This window comes from Cotesia typhae, unplaced genomic scaffold (assembly GCF_013202065.1).
Source record: "Cotesia typhae breed Kobodo isofemale line unplaced genomic scaffold, CoteBio_Ctyphae contig_11, whole genome shotgun sequence".
Classification (NCBI taxonomy): domain Eukaryota; kingdom Metazoa; phylum Arthropoda; class Insecta; order Hymenoptera; family Braconidae; genus Cotesia; species Cotesia typhae.
The window spans coordinates 841,020-859,942 of NW_027423711.1; the positions used below are offsets into that span (position 1 = coordinate 841,020).

The 18,923-nt window shown below is 27.2% G+C and overlaps 1 protein-coding gene across 5 annotated transcripts; it reads left to right on the forward strand.

Moving 5' to 3' along the window:
- The first annotated feature begins 336 nt into the window (after nucleotides 1-336).
- Nucleotides 337-17,848, forward strand: Gckiii (Germinal centre kinase III). Of its 5 annotated transcripts, none has more exons than XM_074243578.1 (6): nucleotides 337-656; nucleotides 704-1,208; nucleotides 12,597-12,821; nucleotides 15,434-15,757; nucleotides 15,826-16,943; nucleotides 17,218-17,848. In XM_074243578.1, the coding sequence occupies exons 2-6, from the start codon at nucleotides 1,194-1,196 to the stop codon at nucleotides 17,225-17,227; spliced, it is 1,692 nt and encodes a 563-aa protein (XP_074099679.1). In that variant the 5' UTR covers nucleotides 337-656; nucleotides 704-1,193; the 3' UTR covers nucleotides 17,228-17,848. The 5 variants fall into 5 exon arrangements, with proteins under 5 accessions (XP_074099679.1, XP_074099669.1, XP_074099688.1 ...); XM_074243568.1 differs by having other exon boundaries at nucleotides 732-1,208; XM_074243587.1 differs by having other exon boundaries at nucleotides 337-590; nucleotides 732-1,208.
- Nucleotides 17,849-18,923: the final 1,075 nt, after the last annotated feature.

Sequence of the window (18,923 nt, forward strand, 5' to 3'; positions counted from 1 at the left end):
ATTTACAAATGTTACAATCGTAATTTAAAAATGTTAAAATCGTAAGCAAACAAAATAGAAATACAAATTAATAAAAAATACAATTTATCAAAATTTCTTTTCTAATCTGTGTTTGCATATTCTAAAGCGTTAAGATATACATTTGTCCACTGACAAAACAGAAAATAGATAAGATTAGATTGTATAGATTCCGATAGATTTCCCTCTCGAACGACCGAAACAAAAGATGAAGAGTTCAACTACAGGCGCCATCGCTGCAATTACTTTACAATGACTGAGGTTTAATGCGCGCGCATGTTAAAGATCATGAGTGAATTTTACGTATGTACCACAAAATCATGATGGCACTATTCTGTTTGTGGTTATTTAATCAACGGTAAAATATGTGAAAAAAAAAAGATTAGTACATAAATAATCTTTTTAACGACTTAGTATTGGAAAATTCACTTATTGAATTTAACAAAATTTAATTAGCGTGATCAGAGATAACTTACAATTCGTAGTTATTTAATGCTAAACTACTTTCGTAATAGTGACATAAGTTCTATCGATGATTAAGATAAGGTGGATATAAATTCTTTCTGAGAGAGGTACATATTTAATATGAAGTAATAATAAAAAAATGAAAAACCAATGAATTATAAATCATAAAACTCGTGAGTATATAATATACAAATATACAAAATACAAAAGACATAATCAGTTGGTGGCAACGTACTTTTTTTTTTAAGGAAAAGCAGCAAAGTGGTGTTGGCCTATCGGGGGGTCAAGGTGCTCTCCGACTTGGTCTTGTGACGTATGTGTGTCGCTAAGGGCTGTCAAAAGTCTAAGGAAATAATAAAAACAATATTCAACTTGGTTGCAGTTGTCTCGTATTCGTTGAGTAACGGCGTGTGTATTCTATTTTTGTTTTATCCTCGATGCGTCGTTTTAATAGTCGTCAAGGTGGAGGACGACCACGAAAAAGTAACGTCACCTGGAAGTAGCAAAAACGTCAACGCCGTTAGCTTAGACGGCGATATTAATTACAACGACTGCAGCAACGATTGTGAAATAAATATTAAGGCATTATACTCGAAAGATTACATTATCATCACTGAGAGGACGTATCTTTTCTGGATCCAAATTTTAAAGTGGGACAAGGAGGTGCAGGAAGCACCACCCGAGAACCACACGGAATTATAACGAAAAAGATGGCCTTCAACGAGGTAAATATATTATTTTGTTTCTCAAGTTCAGGCATATGTCCTAACCTCACCTTCTTCAAAATAAATTGGCAAATAATCAACTTTTATTTTGAGGTGAAACAGGAAATAATCTATATCGACTCATTGGGTTTACGTAGATAACAATTAAGATATTTTTTTGTAAATCAAAAACGTTGTTTTATTTTATATTTAGTTGATTTAGTAAAAATTTTAGATATGACGAACCAATATTTGCGCATCATGATATACAATCGCGTTCATTAATTTGAGTCGGTTTCTATGTTTAGGGATTTAGGTATTTCCAACCTTAAGTTTGGAGGATTCTAAACTCTAAAATTTGAAAATCATAAATTTTTCCATTTGTAAAATACGCAAAATGTAAAAAATAATATTTCCTAAATGTTAGAAACTTAAATAATGTCTAAAATAAATTAAATGTTTTGTAAAATATCTAAAATAAGAAAACAGTTATTTAAACATAAAGAAATTTGCAAATAAAATTATTTGTAAAATCAATAATTTAAAAAAAAATAGCGCCGACAAAATTTCACCAGTTTAAAAATTACCGAATTTAAAATATATTTTTAATTAAAAACGGTTGATAGTTAATTTTCAAACGTTTTTTGCTCATGTAAATTAAATTACCTATCGAAGAGCGAAGTGCTTTTTTTGAAAATTTTTATTTATTTATGCATAGAATGCGTTTTAAAATTCAATTTGTTGTAAAAGTATGACTGAGATACTTTCGTTTGTCTAATAGAGAGCGAAAGAGATAAAAGTGTAAATCCTTTTTAAAAAATAAATAATTGAAAAGTATGAACATCTAAAATAACGTCATACGAGAAATGAGATATTGTAAATTATTCTCTTGAAAATTTTTATAGTTGTAAATATTGCCACTTAAAAAATTAAATCGCTGATTCAGCCGATACTGAAATTGAAAGTTGCTATTTAGACATCTCAATAACCACGTGGTAGCAAACTGACATCTATCTGTTATGCAGTTTGGTGTCAATCTGAGAAGCAGATTGGTGTCAGACTGACTATGAAAATTGGAACACATTGGCTTGCAAACTGCATGCAGATTGATAAAAACTATAGAATTTTCTGTTCTATCAATGGAACATGGGAACGTTAAGCTAAGCCAAAATGCCAAACATCGATAGCTATTTAGTTGCAAACCAATAACAGATTCTGGCTTTCTAATTTCAGCAATCTGTTTGCCATCAATCTATACTTCACACTGACACTAAACTGCATTAGCAGATTGGCGTTATTCTATCGGCGATATTTAAAAAGTTTGAATTTATAATGAATTTGACTTCTAATTGACACCAATTATTGGATAGCATCTTTTGTATTGCAACTTTGGTTATTGGGGTAGGTTAAGTATCTCATATGTAAATATCGATATAAAAATAATTCCCATAAACTCAGTCTTAATCGCAGAGTTGCGTGTAAGAAAAGGGTTAAATAAAGGAAAAACCAAGAGATTTTTGAAAGTTCTTTTTACTCGGCAAAACTAAAAAAATATTGTTATACTTATAAAAATTGTATTCTAATCAACGATTTCATGGTAATGACTAGGGCTAGGAATTTGGCTTTGTACCAAAGTTCTGGACTTAGTAATAGCACTTAAATCAATTGAATTATATTATATCTATATCGGTGGGTATAAATTTATAAAAAAATGATCAATTATTTTTTATTATATATTCAGACAATTTTACTTGAAATTATCTCTAACACAAAAATTGTAAATGTAAATAAAGAATGTACTTTCGGGCAGTTTTGAATCTTTAGTCGGTGATTTGAAAGGATTGATGTGCTTTGATTTTTGAAGAATTTCTTACGTTTTTGAGTCTAAATCATAAACAAAATGATACTATTCATTGTACAGATTCACAAAAAGTAGCATTGTTTATTAAAATCACTCCGAAATGGCAAAAAATAATTAATTCAGTAAACTTCAATGTGTACACAATATATTCTATACATCTATTAAATTGTCAGTATTACACTCTTTTTACTGTACCCACATTCTTGAATAATGAAAAAAATTATACGAAAACATAAAGATATATATCCTATGTCTAATTATGAGACACAAGAAATTTATCAAACTCATAAATAAAATCAAAAGTGATACTTTTTTTCAATTAAATTTAACATCAACTGTTACTCTTAAAAGATCAAAAACTGGGCTCTTTACTTTAGGTTATTCTATGCCAAATTTATTCCCCAGAACTTTACTAACCGAATGAAGATTATTCTTTAAAATATTCAAAAGTTGAGAATTCATATATTAGAGCAAACAAATACTTTGTGAAGAAAATAGCTCTGAAATATAATTTTTAGCGATTTCTAAAGTTTGTTTTACAAATCAACTTTACAGACTTTATTTTATACAATTTTTATTGGTATGTTTGAGGTCAAGACGGCAAAAACAAGAAAACTAAATTGTAGCAAAAAGCGTGAATAAAGTTTCTTTAAAAACTACAAAATTGATCAAGTAGTTTCTAAATTTTTCAAATAATGATAAAAAAGTTCTTTCACGTTTTCAGCATCCTGAATTATTACAATATTTAAATATTGTTTGCAGAGTCAAGCGGTTTTCATAATAACAGGTTTTTTTTTTTTTTTTTTTTTAAGTTTTTACCTATGTAAAAAGAAGAAAATCTATGTGCCGAAAAATACAGTTTAGACTTTAAACGTAAAAAAAAAAAAATTTCAATTAAAATTGTCTACTTCTGCAAGAGGGTTAAAAAAAATTTTATGCGCCGACGCTCAGTCCTACAGATATACGGGAAATATGAAAGAGTAGGGAAAGTCTCGGGGAAAGTGTTGTTCAATTAAAGGGATGCTGGTCTACACGACTTCAGTCGACGCGCGATGCTTTAACAGACTATTAAGTTCACCCCACTTGTTGATTAATCGAACTAGTTATTAGTATACGTATTTTAAAGAATTACAATTTTAATTTTTTATTATAACACAGACTGAAAATATTAATTATCATAAAAAAATATAAAATCATAGAATTTATAAATTTCATATCTATAAGTGTTTTCGTTATCGTTAAAGCATACGACTATCCGAACAATTGGAAGACTTAAAAAAAAAACTATTGTGTTTTAAATAAGTATTTGACCACTAAGATTTTTATTCAATATTAAATAATTCAATAACTTCAATTATCAGTAAAGATAATGATTTAATCAATATCAATCTGAATGTTTGATGTTGATAAATGAAATTAAATTTTTGTGATCAGGTCGTTGGCTTATTTCTCATTACGTTCTCACTCTCTCTCTCTCTTTTAATCATTCTCGTGTCTTGGATTGAAATCTCACTCTATTTATGTGACTTTACAAGTAGACTATCGATCTCAACGACTAACTATACAGAAGACTATTTTTAGAGAGGAGCAAAGCGACTATTGAACAAATTCAATCGTATTACTACGCGTATTAAAAATAAACTAATATAAATAAAGCAGAAAAAGTAATATCGATTTTAAATGGTTCTTTAGTATGATGAGATGAACAAAGCTTTGAAAGCTGAAATATAAACACAAGTTATTCTATTTTGATAGTTACTTGTTGATATGTCAATTGTAGCTGTTCATTTAAAAAATATATAATATGATAAAAGTTACGATAGAATAGTAATCAAAAAATGTCGATTGGCTTCAAACGAAATAGTTTGATTTTGTTTATTATTTATTTTTAAGACCATTGTTTCTTTATATATGAAACAGTGTTATCTTATATTTTTTGTTGACAAAATTGAATGAATTCCATTGAAGAAGACAATGTTTGCCGCGATGGTTCTTCACAAACATGCTAAGCAAAACAGTAAATTCAATTTTAGTAAATATCGTAATTCAGGAAAAAATCATGCGTCAAGTTTTCAAAGTAATACTAATAACAACAATAATGCTAATTATAACAATATGACTAAAAACAATGTTAGTGATGATAACATTAATGTCAACTACATAACTAACAATAATCATTTAAACTCAATGGTAAGTTTTTAGAAGTAGTCTATCAATTTTTCATGGCTAGTTTACTTCAATATTTTTTTATGTATCACGATTAGCTACAATTATTTTTTTTAATTAATGTTTATCTGAGTTTTATTTAATTGGAAAATAATTGGAATAAAAATTTATGAAATTCTTGTATTTCACCTTGCAGTCAATTTGTTTTCCGCATCCACTCATAATGTGACGAATTTGCGTTAAAACTGATTTGAAAAAATTTTTTCTTAGTCTAACCAAATCCTTAAAAACGTTTACTCCAAGTCAGTTATCAAAATTTTTGCAAGTTTCAAGCTCAGATAGGTTAAAAAAGTTAATTGTAATGTATTTTTTTTTTTTTTTTCTTCAAAGTATTCAATTCCCTACCAATTATTTTCAGATTTTCGAGCCAAATACAAATTTTAAAATATAAAATAATCATTAAAATATAATGTGTCTCTCTTGTATATATAATTCACTATAATTACAATTATTTTTAGTGGATCTGTTAATAGCAAAAGCTGTTGGGCCTCAGTGTAAATAAATAAATAACAAACTCCGTTAAATTGAAAAAAAATTCCCAAAAATGCAATAATTTGACTCACAATCAGTCAACTCATCAAAAAGTAATGATGCATATACAAACACATTTATGTTTATTACAAAATGATTTTTCAAATTCAAAATAATTAAGAGCCAAATCTTACTTTAGTTTATTTAAAATTTTATGGAATGAAAATAAAGAGATTTTGATAGATAAATAATGGGATGATGTGTAATCATAAGCTATAGTCATCAAGTGCAAAAAGAGGCGATAAATATTTTAGTAAGGTAAAATAAAAGACAGTACCGAATCAATTTTGTGAATGTTATTTGTAACTTGGTTATTTGTGATTTAAAGAAAAATACATTTCAATTTTCAAAGAATTTTTTGAATTCTAAATCCGAAACCAATGGAAAGAAAATCTCTTGGATTTTTGACGCCATAATTGTCACAACCTCATATAAATGTAGTGTATTTTATTCTTGGAAAAGTATATTTACTACAGGAAAATGAACAATTCGAAAAGAATTAAAAACTGGACACTTTACGTATTTAATCAAAATTTCAAATTATTTTAGTGAGAAGGAATTTTCCACATTGTCGACAGATATTTAATATTGTTTTTGATAGTTCCAACTAATTTTACTGGAAGATAAAAATAAAATAATACACGCAAGAAATAAAAGTGAAAGATGTACTTAAATGTGTACTAGAAGAAAAAAAGTGAAAACATATCAACGACAAATCTCATGAAAATAATTTTATTATATTTGGTGACTTCCATTAGTATCTTCAAAACAATTATAAGTTGGAAAACAAAAATCAATAAGATTTCTTCAAAAGATTAATAGAAATTTATTCGACAAGACTTATATCAGTTTATTACATACACTTTTCCGAATTGTGAAACCAAAGAATGACCCCTATACACGTAGATAAGGATAGTAAACAGTATCTTATAACATTTTCATCGCATATAATGTAATGTAAACAAATTAAAAAAATCGAATCATACTGTAAAGCTAGGCTTCTCTAGTTGGGAATAAGTCTCTATTTAAATTGATTTAGCACCAGACTTAGATGATAAAAAAAATTTTGTGTTGCAAATTCTATATTGTCATCGTACTTGAGATTTTTAATACACTGAAAAAAAAAAAATTAACTTGATTCGAGAGAAAAATTCTTGAACCAAGAAAATAATTTTGAAGAGGGTAATTGTCTTGAATCAAGACGAAAAATTAATTAAATCAAGTAAAATTTTCTTAAATCAAGAAAAATTTATTAGTTCAAGAATTTTTCTACTCAAATCAAGAAGATTAAGATCTTCAAAATTATGTACTTGATTCAAGAACATTTTTTTTCTGTGTATATAATGTCAACATCTTCAAAATGCTTCACCAGGGTTTGTTTTCGAACATAAATTGAAAAAGTGGTTTTAACCAGAATTTAATGACATACAGTTATTCTTTCGATTAGAAAGAAAATTTACGACGTACTTTGACTAAAAATTAAATACTGTTTATAAAGACAATGAACAAAAGTTCTAACATGTTGAAGTTTGCTGCATGGAAGAAACTGGAGTGGTCGCAATTGTCTACTGCCTTTCACTTTGATATTCGTCTATGTACACTTACTAGTCTATACCATATCTTATTTGAGTACCGACATTTAGCTATTACTACTATGAATCCAAAGTGAATTACTTTCTTTAAATGAATGCGCTTAACTTTGTTTTACCTAAAACTTTTATAGACACTTCTTTCTCTTAAACCGTTGCTATTGTTGGATGTAATACTATAATATACTGCTTGGTCATTTTTTTTTTCTTTTTTTTTTTTTTTTTTAAAGATAGAATCACAATATAATTAATAAAATTTGACCTTAGATGTATCTTTTAGTCAAATATGTAAAAGTGGATAAAATATATGGAGCATTTCATAAAAAAATTGACCAATTAAAAAAGACGCATCACTTAATTTTTTCCAACCAGAAGTGAGTTATGATTTTTAGAACAATATTATGTTGTAAGCTTTCATTTTGTCAAAAATTAAGAAGTTTTCTATTATAATCGTTCTAGAATAATCTTCAAGAATAATATAAAAAAGATTTTAGATTTTCATCGCGAGAAGTCAAATATTTTCAGAGCTATCCTTTGAATATTTAAAAATTTTTTTTTATAAAAACCAAAAACTTGTTGTTAACTTTTTTAGCATACAATCTTCTGTCAGACGACAAACGAAGAATTTCACTAATCCGTATTGTATTAAAGTACTTGATGCTATACATAGTTCATTGAAAATTAAAAAAAAAAAACTGCAATCTTCAATGCAAATGCATAAAAATTTTTCAATATTTTCAGTTACTATCATCTCATGTTTGGTGACGTCAATCGATTTCAAATTTGACTGCCAATTGTATTTCGAAATCCTCAATAAGTATACAAAAATTTCGAATTTTCTGGCACTGTGTCCATAGAGCAACAACCACCTTTTTTGTAAATCGTAATGATAAGAATGGAACCTAACAATTACCACTCGAAATAATAATTAAACTTCATCAATCTAAAAATATACTTTTTTTACAAGTTAAAATATGCTGTGTTCTTTAACATTTCCTCTTATTGAAAATTTAATATAAGGCTGAAGTTAGCAGACACTTGACAATTTTTTTATTTTTCTTGAAAAATGAACTAGGCATAAAAAATTATTTATAAAAATGTCATTTACAATTTTTCAGAGCTTCTAAAGATGAAATTTTTAAATAAAATTTTTTTGCTATAATTTTTTTGTTAAAAAAATTCTAAAAATTATCAGATGTCTCTCAACTTCAGTGTCATAATTTAATACATCACTGAAATTATAATGATTTTATGTTGGGAAATTATGCAATAAATATTTTCCTTCTCACCCTAAAAAATATTGCCGGCCGAAATTACTCCAGCCAAAAGACATAATTTTTATTAATATTAGGATTAAAAAATTTGGGTAATTGTTTATATTCCTGGTTTAAAATATTACAACCCATGAAAATAATATTCAAAATTTTTTTTTAAGCATCACCTTTTTTTTTTTTTTTTTTTCTAAAATTCATTAAAAAACAAATTTAACTGAAAATGTTAATTTTTCGATAAAAGAAATTCATTTTTTTCGGTTCACTCTTTTTCTCGCGTTGCACTCACTGCAAGAGACGGTACTATCCTTGTTGCGCTCATGATTATAGAGCTATTGCAGTTTTATGTTATTTTTTTAAACAAATTAAAATTAAAAAAAAAAACGATAATTAAAAAATCTATTACATAGCAGAGCGTTTTTTTCAAAATTCTTTTTTGTCTAGGAGAGAACTATAAAATTGCAATCGTAGGGACCGACTGTTAAAATATATAGACATCAAAAAGTTTCTGTTTTTGAAAAAATTTTCTAAATTTTTTGTTTTTACAAAAATTACGTAAATAATTCGAAAAATTGTTAGATTCATATGGGAATTTTTTATTAATAATTTTTGGTCGACACAAAACTTTTAACAACATCGAAAGCTTTAAACTCATTGACAAAATTGTCTTTATAAATTTTCATGATTCTTTTTGTAAGTCAGTCGCAAAATATGATAATTTAGAATAAAAAATAAAATGTTTTAAATAAGCAATTGCCAAAATCAAAAATAAAATTTTAACGATGCATATCCTTCAAGTAGACCAATACGGATGTTTTGAATGAAATAGTATATTTTTTATTGGAATTCAAGATAAATTATTACAGTAAAATTTTAAACCAAAACACAATTTTTGCGACAAAAATTCGAATTTTTAGTTCAGATTTTTATCCTTGTAAAATTCGAGAAATATAAAATTAACTAACTAACAAGAATAATTTTCTTCACAGAAAATTTTTCTTTATTTTATCAATAAATATAACACTGAAGTTGACAGATATCAAAATTTTTTTTGGAATTTTATAACAATTAAATTATTAAAAAAAAAAAAAAATTTAATTAAAAAGTTTCACATGTGAAAATTAATAAAAATTACAAGTGAAAATTTTTAGAAGCATTTTTTTTATTGTAATTAATTTGTTAAAAAAATTTTTTAAATTGACAGCTGACCGCTAACTTCAGTATTATCAATAAATGCCATTTATTAGTCAAAAATATCATTTTGATTCTTCTATTTCAAAATAATAAACCATCATGATATTTAAGTTAGCTGTAACTTGACAATTTTTTAATTTTATTTAACAAAGAAATTTGTTCCGAAATTACTATAAATTAAAAATTTGCTTTTGTGTTTATAATATTAGCATAGCCTGTCACTATTTTTCTGTTTATTCCATAATTAATTTAATGCAATAAAAATCTTGATTGTCAAAAGTGAAATCTTCTAAATAGAATGTAAACCAATATCACACCTTAAAGAGTAGTGTTAAAAATTAAAAATACGCTACCATATATATAAAATGTTATTGTGAATACCGGGTGTTCAATCAGTAAAGTACATTGGTCTCTCTAATATGAGCTCTGGTTATTTTACTCCTATCCTTTTCTTTACAACTTTAGTGCTGTTGGGATAGTACTATACTGTACTACAATGTGGGCAACAACTCCCGCGCCTTCTTCGAGTGATCGCGGTCCCCTGAGCACTTGTATACCTGGTATACCTGTACTGCCAGTTGATTTCTAAGCTACTCACGGAATGTAACTGTTTCTGAGCATGTTTATTATTTTTACTTATTTTTTTTATTAGTTTCAGTCGTTAAAAATTTTAGCCAAAATGTAATTATTGTAAAGCACAGTATATTATTATCAACATAACTTGAAGTGAAATAAACATTTTAGTTGTGAAATTGTTATTGTACATGTCGCGCAACGTAATAAGTATGATCAAATTCACTGTGTTAAAGTATAATATGTGATTAAATATCGAAAAATCAACAGTACAATTGTTGATGACATCATTGTTTTTTTTTTCATTTATGGAGTATAGTTTTACTTGAAATTTCAGTTCCTATTTTAAAGTTTATATTTTTCAACATTATGACAAATAATCATTCAATTAAATATTTAAATAATTGCATAAAAATACATAAAAAAAAAAAACTTTTAATATGTGAGATGTGAACTTTTTGTTTTATAAATATTTTATGCATAAATAATATTTTCCGGAATAGTTCGATTATTCAGAGCATAAAATTACTTGTACGACTTCAGTCAATGATAGTTCAGTATTGAGGTGTACACGCAACAAGTATTTCTTTTTTCTAAAATCATCTGATTTTACTAAATCGGTTTAATATACAATTCTAAGGGCGTAAAATTATTTCGTTATTGATGATTTTTAAACAATTTTAAATTCAATAGATGTCAAATAAATACAAAAATTACAGAAGAAGAGTTTTTGAAAATTGCGTCCATTTATCTTATAAAATTATTTAAAAAAAAATATTACAGTAAAAACAATATTTTTGATAAATTTATTTAACTATCATAAATTCAATAATTTTATAATTGCACCATACAATCTGTTTATGTACTTTCACCCTGAATAAATTCTTAAAGATAAAAATCATTTCACGCAGAGATTATCACACTATATATTACATAAATTGTTCTATTACATCTATGTATGAGCTGATAAACTCAAAAGTATTACAGTCTAAAGTATACAATATTAATATATAGATTAATTAATAAAAAAATGGTGGAACACATGCAGAAGGTAGCACAACTTGTCGGATAGATTATACTGTGATTATTAATTGAATAAAGACCATTTGTTGATTTTTATTTGAAAAGATAAAAAAGTTTAAAGTAATAATAATAAAATAATGAGAAACAGTAGTGAAGCTCAGCAAACGGCGGTGATTGCACCGCCTTATCTCAACGGATCTGCACAATTTATTTCCGGCGGATATACCGATTATGTATCACGTCAATCCTGGAATCAGTATCATGTTTCACAACAACACTTACATACACAGCAACAACAGAAGACTGGCAGAGGTAGTAGACCTTTTTCTCATCCTCCGCCACCGCCTATTATTCAAAGAAATAATTATCATAACCAAAAGAGTAATTCTCTTCCACGTTCGCATATTAATAGTTCTGGAAGATGCACAACGCCATCGGTGAGTCAACGCGCTATCAATAATCGATAACTTTAATCGGTTATTTATTTTTTTTTTAATGTTGATAACTGATAAAAAAAATAAAAATTACTTATGAGTCATAATGATAGATAATGTCTAATGATAATAATAAATAATAATAAGTAATAACAAATGATTATTTTAAAATGAGATCACATGAGTGCAATGAATGTTAAAACGGTATATTTGGAATTCAAAGAGATTCTCTTTTATTCCGTTCACAGGTGTCTCAGGAAACAGTCCGTGAATGTCTTATGGGTCTTAAGTGGCAACGTTGAAAACTTTATTATGAGAGGTTGACATTATGAACATTAATTTTCATGATACTGCAATAAACAGGCATCTGACAATTTTTAGGATTTTTTTAACAAGTAAATTATTTTAGAAAAAATTAAAAGTAAAAAAAAAAAAAAAAAAAAAACAATTTCATGCGTGAGATATTTTTGTTTTTCATGTATTTTTAAATTTTTAATTTCACACTTATTTTCATTAGTCATTTAATTTAATTGGCATGTATGGTATTTACAATGAAAGAAAAGTAATTGTGAAAAATATCAACTATTTATAGATTTTAATATTATATTTATTGATGAATCTAAAGAAAGCCAATGCAATTCTTTTTAAATTGAAGATTATGTGATAAATACTATCAATGTTTTAACTCGTTAAATTTTCTGTTGCAGAAGGTTGATCCCGAGCTAATATTTACAAAACAGGAAAGGATAGGAAAAGGCAGTTTTGGAGAAGTATTTAAAGGAATTGACAATAGAACTCAGCAAATCGTGGCTATAAAGATAATTGATTTAGAAGAAGCTGAAGATGAGATCGAAGATATACAACAGGAGATTATGGTGCTGTCGCAATGCGACAGCCCTTACGTCACTAAATATTATGGATCTTATCTTAAGGTTTGCACTAATTTAAAAATTTATTCTATTTTATCTTGAAATTTTTTTTAATTATTTTATTATCATATTATAAACTTTTTTTATTTCTTAAATCATAATCAGTAGTTGATAGCATCATTTAATCCTTGATAGTGACGCGCGATATCGAAAAAAAGAAATCCTTTAGCCTTGTTCAATTCAATGAGTAGAAAATAGTTTTTCAATAATATTTTATTTATACGTGATTTATCGCCTGTGTAGTAATCTTCGTTGGTTGCATATGTTAATTCTGCCAATGGCCTCATCGTTTAACGAGGCATTACAGGGACTGGCCCATCAATGACTTTATATAATTATAACGGTATATACCTGATGGTATGGTTTCCTGCGCCTCGCCTGTTCGATGTGTCTATTTTTTTACATTACATATTCGATCAATAAACAATTCTATTTTTTCCACTTTTATCATAAAAAAATTCATCTTTATACAAAACTTGAATTCGCATATTGCACGTCTCATAAGCGAAGCGAATGAGGTTGTGCTGTACACTCGCCTTACAAAAATCAAGCGATTTCTTGAACTAAAATTTATTTATTTAATTAAACGCCACTCGGCAATTATACAAAATCGTTGCATGTACACTGAAAAAAAAATTAACTTGATTCAAGAGAAAAATTTTTGAGTTAAATAAAATTTACTTAAACCAAGAAACATTTCTTAGTTTAAGAATTTTTTTTACTCAAATCAGAGGATAAAATTCTTCAAAATTATTTACTTAATTCAAATAAATTTTTTTTTTCTGTGTAATAGTGTAAAATGATATAAAGAACCAATATTTACATAAAATAAAATAATGAACTCGGAATCCAGATAAACAAATTAAAAAAAAAAAAAAAAATAGTTCAACATATTTACTATTGATACCAGAAATTTCATTTCAAGATAGCCCGTTTGGCCTCTCTTTTAATCCTTCCCATGGTTGCACCAAAGAGATCCAAATTGTCTCTATTTATTTTCCATCGCACTTATAGAACATTATTTGCATATAAATGTAATGGAAAAACACTAGTTTCAACATTTATGACATTTTTAAAAGACATTTTGCTTTTTAAATAAATAAAAAAAATGTTTAAAAAAATTATTCCGTGGATGTCCGGCTGTCAAATTTATGTATGAAAACCGACGTGGTCACGATAACTGCCGAAAAACTTAACTGATCAAGTCCATTTATTTTTTATACGCATCAATATGATTTAAAACTCAGTCCTTTTGAATGTCTAATTCAATGTAGTTTATTTATAATTAGCAGGACCTGGAAGTTGGGGTCAACAATTAAACTTAAAAATAGAGCAAATTTAAATTAATAATCACAAGCGAAATGACGATCGCGAGCAAGTTCAAGCGCTTAAATACTATACTATATTTTAAGCATAAAATGTCAAAATAAAAGTGAGGTTGGCATCAAAACACGTGGGCTTGAACAATACAATCTGACATCAACGACAAAACTATAGAATAAAAATCACAAGTACAGGATAATGTGAAATATTTACAAATGTTTCATGAAATTTCAGATAATTTTTAGCAAAAGTCTCCGCGTACAGATTTAGGCTAGACGAAAAAGGAGCAAAGTTTTAGAAGCGTCTAATGTCTAATTTTAAGACAAAAAAAATAAGGTGGCAAATAGCTAAATTGTATTGATTGTACTTGAGCTTAAATCGATCAGCAGGAAAAAATTAAAATGTAAAACCTAATTTTTTAGTAATTTTCAAGTTTTTAACCGAAATTATTGTGTAATATTTTTTGAGTTTGTCTGAGCCAAAAATATTTCGAGATTATTTTGTAGAGAATATGTTTTTCTATATCTACCAGCAAAGAGTTAAGCCTAATAGAAAAAAGTGTAAAAATATAAAAATTATATTTTTTATAAATTTCAAGTATTTGACCGGAATTATTTTAAGTCAACTATTTTTTTTTTTTTTTTATCTACTGTTGTCTACCACACAAGTATTAAAATCCGCTTCTAAAACTTTGCTCCTTTTTCGTCTAGCCTAAATCTGTACGCGGAGACTTTTGCTAAAAATTATCTGAAATTTCATGAAACATTTGTAAATATTTCACATTATCCTGTACTTGTGATTTTTATTCTATAGTTTTGTCGTTGATGTCAGATTGTATTGTTCAAGCCCACGTGTTTTGATGCCAACCTCACTTTTATTTTGACATTTTATGCTTAAAATATAGTATAGTATTTAAGCGCTTGAACTTGCTCGCGATCGTCATTTCGCTTGTGATTATTAATTTAAATTTGCTCTATTTTTAAGTTTAATTGTTGACCCCAACTTCCAGGCCCTGATAATTAGCAATAAACTAAAAATTCACTAATCGTTTGTACATCTATATCTATGTAAATAAGGTTCGTTTATAATACATGCCCAGTACCTTTTCTTTTCTGGGTGGACAATGGTGCGAAATATTTAAAAGTACTTGTATTTTATTTCAATCAATTTTATTATGGAAAATGAGATTATGAGGCGTGCACGTTTGGATTTTCCAAACTTTTTCAAACTTTTTTTTTTCAGAATAATTTAATAAATAAAACAAATCTTAAAATATGAATTATAATTTTCAGGGTACTAAGCTTTGGATTATTATGGAGTACTTGGGTGGCGGTTCAGCTTTAGATCTCATGAAGGCTGGAAGTTTTGAAGAAATGCATATCGCTGTGATCTTACGTGAAGTACTTAAAGGTCTTGACTATCTTCACAGTGAACGTAAATTACATCGTGATATTAAAGCAGCCAATGTTTTACTGAGCGAAATGGGAGACGTTAAATTAGCTGATTTTGGCGTTGCTGGACAATTGACCAATACGACAAGTAAGAGAAATACATTTGTTGGGACACCTTTTTGGATGGCGCCGGAAGTCATTAAACAGTCGGCCTACGATTCTAAGGTAAGTCGTTTGTTTACTTTTCTAAATTTTTCGTTAATTAAAAAAAAAAAAAATTCTCTAAATTCCAGGCAGATATTTGGTCATTAGGAATCACAGCCATTGAATTAGCAAAAGGTGAACCACCGAATAGTGAACTTCATCCAATGCGAGTGCTCTTTTTAATTCCCAAAAACAATCCACCTCAATTGACTGGTAATTATACGAAACAGTTTAAAGAATTCGTGGAAGCGTGTTTAAATAAAGATCCAGAAAATAGACCTACAGCAAAGGAGTTGTTGAAATTTCAATTTATTCGTAAAGCGAAAAAAAATTCCTATCTGATCGATCTTATAGATAGATATAAAAAATGGAAATCACAACGTAGTGAAGAATCTGAAACAGAAAGTGAAAATTCAGATTCTGAAGAATCGAAGCAAGATAGTGATATGGACGAACCGTGGATAATGACTGTTAAGGGTCCGCATGGAGCAAAAACTTCTGTAATGCCTGTTATGTCGACTTTTGAAGATCAATTGTCCTTATCAAGTCATACTCCCAATCATAGATCAGTAGGCCATAGTCAACAGCAAGTTAAAGCCCACGCAAATGGTAGTGCTAGATCACCACCAAAAGATTCGCCAATTAACAATTATCGTAATGAATCACGTGATTTATTACGTGATGTACAAATGAAACATAATACACCGTCTCGACCTCATGAAGCAGCACCACCACCCCCAGTAGACCTTCGAGAAAATAAAGACAGTCGAGAATCTCGTGATTTACGAGAGCTTAAAGAAATTCGTGATGTCAAAGATAGGGAAAATAATTCTCGTGAAAAAAGGAATAGCAAATCTGATGTATCTACTACACCTATGACTGATCATAAATCAAATGAGGACAAAGTACGTCCAAGAAGCTCGCAAGAACCTAAACATTCACGCAGCCCAACGCTTACTACTGTTATTTTTCCAATACTATCAGAGCTTCAAGGCAAGTATCAATTTTCATCAAGGGACAATAAAAGCGATAACGCTGTAACTAGAAATGGTGGATCAATCGATGAGCTGAGAAGTGCCTTTGAACTGGCGGAACGTACATCGCCAGGCATTAACGAAATTTTCGTTAAAGAAATATTTAAGGCCTTACTTCCAGCAAACCATTCAGACAGCAGACTTTCAATGATAATGGAGAAAATTGTAATACGGTAAATAATATTTATTTTTATTTTATGACATTAAAGTTAGCTGTCACTTGACAATTTTTTAATTTTCTTTTACAAAAAAATTTGTTTCTAAAAATTATTTTTAAAAAATTGCATTTTTTAATTATCAAAATTCCTACAAGTCCATTTTTTTAATAATTTTTTTTTTTGCTATAATTTATTTGTTAAAAAAAATTGAAACAATTCTGAAGTGATAGCTAAATTTATTTTACTAAACATTTTGAAACATTAATTTTATTGACTTTTTATTTTTTAGGGATACGTAGGAGCGACAGTTCGCGAAGAAACGCAAGAAACTGAAATTTGAAATTATACTATCTTTATAAAATAGAGACAATTTCTGTATATAATTAGGCAATGCTCAAAGGTGAAATAAGTTATTCATCGAAAGTACACCGTATGCTTGGAGAAGATTAAAAAAAAAAATAAAACGAACAACAATCATCGTGCCAACGGTCTACCCAAATTTATGCCTACATCAATTCATTATGTTTCAGTGAATTTATTCGTTGGCTATCTGAGAAAGGAAAAAAATTACAAAAAAGACCTGGAATTATTATTATTATTATAATTTTTATTTTTATGCGCGCTTAAAATTTGTTATTTGTGCTCGATAATCGTTTGATTTTTATTATAACTTCACAATTGATGTTGAAACACAAGCGATTACGGCCAAGAGAATATGAGGCACCAGTATTAGGTTTGCTGGAAGCCATGTAAATATGTATGTAGCTTGATAAGATATACTTATTGTTATGATCGACGATTAATTTCTACATAAGTATTAACAAGCATCAGATTTTATTAACCAACAAAAAAAGAAAAAATATGAAATAGGAAGCATTTTTGACTTCGGATGTAAGAAATAAAATTTACCTTGATTTAAATTTTTTTCCAATCATTATACTATTTTAATCTTATTTCACCAATTATTTAATAGGGTGAGAGTGTAAAATTCAATCTATGATTAATTTGTGATACTTAATTTGAAAAAAGTTATAAAATATCAAAATTTTATGTAAGAAAAAAATATTTTATATTTTATGATTTCAAAATAAATAAAATATAAATATTTCATAAAAATTTTATCAAAACTCTTGGTCACCGTATAAATTTTTATTGCTGACAGTGATAAATATGTATTACGGTAAACAATGAAATTGGGTAATTTTAAATTAAACCAAATTATTTTTTTTAATTCTCCGGTTATATAATTCATTTGATGTTATAATAAAACTTTTATTCTTGATATTTTATCTATCTCATCACCCTCTATTTAATATTTATATCTATTTGTTAACATAATCGTAACAAACGACATTAAGATAAATTTCTCTTTTATTTTGTTATATTTTTTGTTGTTAGTTTTTTTTTTATTAATTATAATTAATAATGTTAAAATGATAACTCTATTAATATTATAGGTGAAACAATGAATTTAGTCGATTTATTTATTCAATCAAGCATTTTTATTTAAATAAGTAAATTTTTAAAAAGCGATGTAATACTTTATCAAATTAACATTATTATCGAAAGAAATATCTTTATGTGATTTATGGTTATGGTATAATAAATTTATAAAATATGCATCAATATTTTGTTCTATTATAAAATTATATTTGGAGTAATTGAAATCAACTTTTAAAAATGATATGAAGCGGTTGATAAAAATAAGTATCTGTTACAAATAATAATTATTTTTTATAACTTCTTCGTGGCCATTCATATTATTTCATTGTTACTTGTGTAGTTATGAATATCAGTAATGAAAGTGGTCATGGGTAATTAAAAATTACAGATAATCGTAAAAAAATAAATAAAATTAGATTCAACATAAATTAAAACAATTATATATTAATTTATATCCTGTCATTCTACATTTTTTATACATTGAGCAGATACGATTATAAATGACTAAACAATTATTGAAGAATTATATTTAAAGAGTGACATTTGAATAGA